Raw genomic sequence first — 6,512 nt, 5'->3', positions numbered from 1 at the left:
TAGTGGACACCCCATCCTCTTATAATGGAATTCTGGGGCGACCAGCCTTAAAGGATTCAGAGATGTAGCGTCCACCTATCATCAGAAGTTGAAGTTTCCTGTAGGGAAGGAGGTTGGAGTCTTGTGCGGGGACCAGAGCGTCACACGTCGATGTTATGAAGGGATAGTGAAAGAAGAGGGGAAGAGGGGAAGAGGGCACGTGTGGAGGTTAATATGATTAGAAGGGGGCGAAGCGGGTTGCCCGTAGTAGTGAGGGAAGTTCATGAGGTGATGGATGAGAAGCCGGAGATCGTGACATTGGGGCCCGATAAGAAGACGCTAAGAATAGCCCCTGACCTTGACCCAGAGGTAAGGGAAAAACTTATTACTTGTTTACAAGCTAATCTCAACAGGTTCGCTTGGTCAGCCCAAGAACTCACATGGACGAGTCCAGATGTAGAAGAACATCGGTTAAACATCTTACCGAATTCTCGTCCCGTGAAGCAGAAGAAAAGACACTTCGGGCCCGAGAAAGACATGGTTATAAAGAAGGAGATGGGAGAGTTGCTCAGTGCTGGACACATTCGAGAGGTACAATTTTCTACTTGGCTCTCGAATGTCGTTCTTGTTCCGAAAAGTTCAAGAAAATGGAGGATGTGTGTGGACTTCAGAGATCTCAACAAGGCATGTCCTAAAGATTGTTATCCTCTGTCTCGGATAGATCAGTTGGTGGACTCCACAGCCGGACATCAGTATTTGTGCATGCTAGACGCTTATCAGGGGTACCATCAAATCCCCTTGGCTGTGGAGGACCAGGATAAAGTGAGTTTCATCACTTCTGAAGGAACTTTCTGTTACGTGGTCATGCCTTTCGGACTCAAAAATGCCGGAGCCACGTATCAGCGATTGATGGATAAAGTCTTTTCTAAGCAGGTGGGGAGGAATGTGGAAGTGTATGTAGATGACATCATGGTAAAGTCTAAAGATTCTGCCCTGCTCATAACTGACTTAATGGAGACCTTTTCCACCCTCAGGTACTATGGGCTGAAGTTGAACCCTCAGAAGTGTATATTTGGAGTGAGGAGTGGGAAGTTTCTGGGCTATATGGTGACAGAGAGGGGGATTGAGGCTAACCCTGAGAAAGTTCAAGCTATCCAAGATATGGTCTCTCCTCGGGGGCCCAAAGATGTTCAGCAGTTGACAGGGAGGATTGCTGCGCTGGCACGTTTTATCTCGAGGTCCGCCCACAGGAGCTTACCCTTCTTCCGGACCTTGCGAAAAGCAAAAAAATTTGAATGGGGGCCGGATTGCGAGAAGGCTTTCACAGAATTGAAGGAGTATCTGGCCTAGCTTCCCGTCCTTGCCAAACCGGCAACGGGTGAGACTTTATGGGTATATTTATCCGCTACTGAAGGGGCTGTGAGTTCAGTCCTTGTTAAGCTGGATGGATCAGTTCAGCAGCCGGTGTACTATGTTTCGCATGCACTTAAAGGGGCAGAGATCAGATACTCAGGGTTGGAAAAATTGGCTTTGGCTTTGGTAATGACAGCAAGACGCTTGAGGCCCTACTTCCTATCCCATCCGATTGTGGTGCTCACTAACAGTCCATTGGGCAGAATCCTAACTCATTCGGATATGTCTGGCCACTTGATCAAGTGGACTACTGAGCTAGGGGAGTATGACATCCAGTATGAGCCAAGAACATCTATTAAAGCACAATACTTAGCCGATTTTCTGGCCGAGACTGTGCATCTTGAAAATGAAGACCCTTGGAAGGTATATGTTGATGATTCATCTTCTAGAGAGGGAAGCGGGGTGGGAGTGGTACTGATTTCACTAGCTGGGGAGGAAGTGAAGTTGGCAGTTAGGTTGGATTTTTGGGCATCCAACAATGAGGTTGAATACGAGGCTGTGTTGGCAGGACTGCGAGCAGCCAGAAACGTGGGAGCTACCCGGGTACTTATCTTTTCTGACTCATAGTTGGTAGCACAGCAGATGAAGGGAACGTATGATGTGAAAGATGAGAAAATTATTGAGTATGCTCAAGAGGTGGACAGAGTCAGAGAGAAATTCACGGAGATCACATTTGAACAGATCCCCAAGAAAGAAAATGAAAAAGCAGACACTCTAGCCAAAATGGCTGGGACAATGGGAAGCTGGAAGACTAGAGATGTGGTATTTCAAATTGAACTCACACCTCGAACGAGTTCACCCGCAGTTGAACAGCAGGAGGAGGATTGGAGAACTGCTATACTTGATTACTTGAAGGAGAGAAAACTTCCTGCTGACCCTAGGGAGGCTCGTAAGTTGAAGATAAAATGTTCACACTATGTAATGGTGGGGGACGTGTTGTTTAGAACGTCTTTTGCACGACCGCTCCTTCGGTGTTTGAGTTACCGAGAGGCTGATTATGTGCTCCGAGAAGTTCATGAGGGGTGTTGTGGAAATCATTTGGGAGCTTATGCATTGGCGAGGAAGGTGCTCCTGGTCGGTTATTCTTGGCCCTCAGTGCTACATGATGCTCAATAGTTGGTGATGTCTTGTGATAGTTGTCAACGTCATGCGCGGTTGAATCACCGACCGGCCGCGATGATGAAGGCTGTCACGGCCGCCTATCCCTTTGACCAGTGGGGAATGGATATCGTGGGACCTTTTCCTATAGCTCCTGCTCAGAAAAAATTCCTACTGGTAGCTGTTGATTATTTTTCAAAATGGGTGGAAGCAGAGCCTTTGGCCAGAATCACTGAGAATGACGTCCTGAAATTCTTGTGGAAGAGTATAGTATGCAGGTACGGGGTACCTAGGAGGCTGATATCCGATAATGGGAGACAATTACAAGGGGCTAAAATTGAAGCTTGGTGTAAAGAAATGAAGATCCAACAGGTCTTTGCCTATGTAGCTTACCCGCAGAGTAATGGCCAGGTGGAGGTGACTAATCGGACGCTGGTGCAGGGTCTGAAAGTTCGACTAGGCAAAGCTAAAGGCAATTGGGTGGATGAGCTACCAAGTGTCTTATGGGCATACCGAACCACTCCAAGAGAAGGAACCAAAGAAACTCCTTTCGGTTTGGTTTATGGTACTGAAGCAGTGCTCCCGGCTGAGATCGGGTTGGAATCAGCGACGGTGATGTTTTATGACGAGGACAATGGTGCGAGACGCGCTACTGACCTTGATCTGTTGGAGGGAAAGAGAGAGTCTGCCAGCATTCAACTAGAAGCTTATAAGAACCGCATTGCACAGTCTTATAATCGGAGAGTCGTGCAGAGAAACTTTCACGTGGGTGATTTGGTCCTGAGGAAGGTGCAAGAAGAGCAGAGGGGAAAATTGGACCCAAAGTGGGAGGGTCCCTTCAAGGTGGTCGAGAGGATGAGCTCGGGAGCCTATTACTCAGAGAATGCGCAAGGCAAAGCTTTGAAGAGGCCTTGGAATGCTTATCACCTTATGAAGTATTATTTTTGATTCTGTCATCGATGTATTTTATTTCCTGAATTTTCCTATGTAATCCATTGGAATTCAATAAAATCAAGTTCTTAATTTTAGTTCATGAATGTTGTTGTATTGTGAGAGTGATAAAATAATTTTATTTCCTACTAAGGCATCGCCTAGTAGAGGAGCAGAGTGAAGAAGAAAATTTTTATTTTCCTACTAAGGCATCGCCTAGTAGAGGAGCAGAGGAGAAGAAAAATTTTATTTTCCTACTAAGACATCGCCTAGTAGAGGAGCATAGTGAAGAAGAAAAATTTTATTTTCCTACTAAGGCATCGCCTAGTAGAGGAGCAGAGGAGAAGAAAAATTGTATTTTCCTACTAAGGCATCGTCTAGTAGAGGAGCAGAGTGAAGAAGAAAAATTTTATTTTCCTGCTAAGGTATCACCTAGCAGAGGAGTTAGAGGTTGAGGGTGTTGATTTTTATTTGCCTGCTAAGGTATGACCTAGCAGAGGAGTTAGAGTGTGGTAACGTTGATTTCTATTTTCCTGCTAAGGTACTACCTGGCAGAGGAGTTAGAGGGTGGAGGTGATGAACTTTATTTTCCTGCTCAGGTGTCACCAAGCAGAGGAGTTAGAGTGTGGTGATGTTGATTTTTATTTTCCGGCTTAGGTGTCACCTAGCAGAGGAGTTAGAGGGTGGTGGGGTTGAATTTTATTTTCCTGCTAAGGTCCTACCTTGCAGAGGAGTTAGAGGGTGGAAGTGATTAATTTTTATTTTCCTGCTGAGGTATTATCTAGCAGAGGAGTTAGAGGGTGAATGTGTTGGTTTTTATTTTCCTGCTCAGGTGTCGCCTAGCAGAGGAGTTAGAGTGTGGTGACGTTAATTTTTATTTTCCTGCTGAGGTATTGTCTAGCAGAGGAGTTAGAGGGTGAAGGTGTTGATTTTTATTTTCCTGCTGAGGTATTACCTAGCAGAGGAGTTAGAGGGTGAAGGTGTTGATTTTTATTTTCCTGCTCAGGTGTCATCTAGCAGAGGAGTTAGAGCGTGGTGACGTTGATTTTTATTTTTCTGCTCATGTGTTACCTAGCAGAGGAGTTAGAGGGTGAGGGTGTTGATTTTTATTTGCCTGCTAAGGTATCACCTAGCAAAAGAGTTAGGGTGTAGTGACGTGAAATTTTATTTTCCTGCTAAGGTGTCACCTAGCAGAGGAGTTAGAGGGTGGGGATTTTATTTGCCCTAGCGGGTTAATAATATCATATATAAACTCGGAATAAATCATAAATGCGAATGCAAAATACTCAATGTTGCGTAAAACGAGTTCGTACATGCCGAAAGTGTGCAAAAGGAAATAACCAAATGTAAACGTCGCAAAAGTCGCATAGTTCTACGGAAAGTAAAGCAATGCAGAAAATAGCATAAATATGAAGCCCTCCAGGTCGATGAAGTCAGTAGGGGCGTCTGGCGGAGGATAGCCCTGAGCCTTGAAGAGGTCGATTGCACCCTCGAAACCCACTCTCAAGTAGTGAAAAGCTTTCAGACCACAGATCTCGACAAATTCTTCGGATTTGAGAAATTCCTCTTTGAATGAGGAGGCTTCTGCAACATGTCGTGCCTTGGCGTCTTTAAGCTCAGCCTGTGAATTCTTTAATTCTTTCTTCAGCTTCTGGATCTCTTTAGCTTGATCCTCTATCAGCCGCTGAGACTCCTGCTTCTATTTCGAGAGCTCGCCGCACTCGATCTGGGACTCCGACAATTGATCTTGAGACTCCGAAAGCTCATTAGCATGCGTCACTTTCATCTCGTCAATAGTAGTCTGGAGCCGTTCGCGGAGAGCCTCGCCCTCGCGTGATTCTTGGTAGGCGTCAGATCGAGTGGCCTTAACACGCTCAGCCACCTCCTCAACGTATATCATGCCCTGTGTAAGTAGATAAGGGTGAAAAGACGACAAGAAAATCAAACACATATTAGACATCAATCTAAAGACTAGGAGGAGAAGCATACCTCAGTGACACTGGTGCATGCCCGGCGAAGGAGTGCAGACCACCCCAGTGAACTCATGAACGTTGCATCTGCCTCGGAGGGAAGCTGGTACATTATCTTCTGAGCTAATTGAGTAGGACCCCGCCCCAAGATGGCCGTATCCGAGGTATATAGAGGATTTACCCCCGGCTCAGGGGGAGGCCCCTCATCTGACTCGGACCCCTCTGGAGAAGAAATCGATACGATAGAAATCTCAGAAATCTTGCGCTTGCCATGCTGTGGGGCTGACGGGCTAAGATCAGTTGATGCTTTTTGCTTACCAGATGGAGGAGGGGACTTGGCGCGAGGAGGTGGAGAGGAGGCTCGCTTTGGGGCGGAAGAAGAGGAGCCTGGCTTCTTCTTCTTCGCAGCAGTAGGGGAGCTAGGGGAGCTGGCAGGCTTCTTTCCAGTAGTAGAGCAGGAACCTGTTTTCTTTTTCTCAGCAGCAGAACAATCTCCCTTTGGGCCCGTCGTGACTGCTGGGGTAACGGACTTCTGGGAAGCTGATGAGGAACCCACGTCCTTTGTCTTGGAAAGTTCACGGAGAAATAGGGCGTTCATGACTCTAGTACCTGCAAGCAGAGACAATGAACAAGATAAGAACGTTTATTAAGTAACATAATAAACAAAAGAAAAACAAGAAGTATGAAAAGATGAGAATATCTACCAGCATTCTCTTTCAACTTAATTTTAGCGGGACTTAACCCGGCATGACCTAGGAGATCCTCAAAAGAAGTTTAGGAATGTTAAAGCATCGATCTCCTAGTACACTCATTATCTTCAGGTACTCCTCATCTTTCTTATAACCCTTGGAAAGATCGGGCTTGGTAAAAGTGGGATACCAATCTGTGAAGCAAGTCAATTCTTTGGGTGGCTGGACAAAGAGGAAGTATTTTTTCCAGTCCTTCACGTGACTGGGGGCTCCATCGAAAAGTTTGTGGCTAGACCGAGAGGCTACATAGAAAGGTCCATCTTTTGATCTAGACAAAACTAAGAAGTAGGAAAACGTGGTTCAATTCAAAGGGAGGTCTAGGGCCCTGAATAACACAGCAAAACAGCTTATCAAACGGAAGGCATTGGGCGTG

The 6,512-nt window shown here is 46.0% G+C and overlaps 1 protein-coding gene across 1 annotated transcript; it reads right to left on the bottom strand.

The window, feature by feature from the left end:
* Positions 1–4,834: 4,834 nt before the first annotated feature.
* LOC140811456 (uncharacterized) lies at positions 4,835–5,993 on the bottom strand. The gene is made up of 2 exons (XM_073169351.1): positions 5,410–5,993; positions 4,835–5,323 (listed from the first exon to the last, which is right to left on the bottom strand). Exons 1-2 carry the CDS (start codon positions 5,986–5,988, stop codon positions 5,120–5,122), a joined length of 783 nt encoding a protein of 260 aa, XP_073025452.1. The 5' UTR covers positions 5,989–5,993; the 3' UTR covers positions 4,835–5,119.
* Positions 5,994–6,512: the final 519 nt, after the last annotated feature.

This window comes from Primulina eburnea, chromosome 1 (genome assembly GCF_022965805.1).
Source record: "Primulina eburnea isolate SZY01 chromosome 1, ASM2296580v1, whole genome shotgun sequence".
Classification (NCBI taxonomy): domain Eukaryota; kingdom Viridiplantae; phylum Streptophyta; class Magnoliopsida; order Lamiales; family Gesneriaceae; genus Primulina; species Primulina eburnea.
Note: the sequence above shows the minus strand (reverse complement) of the source record. Positions and strands in the feature narration are given on the sequence as shown.

Bases quoted from the DNA above. Each gene is read 5' to 3' on its own strand.
- LOC140811456 (XM_073169351.1), bottom strand. From the start codon at position 5,988: ATGAACGCCCTATTTCTCCGTGAACTTTCCAAGACAAAGGACGTGGGT. The intron at 5,324-5,409 runs GTATGCTTCTCC...CTACTTACACAG, and splicing joins CATGCACCAGTGTCACTGAG to GGCATGATATACGTTGAGGA.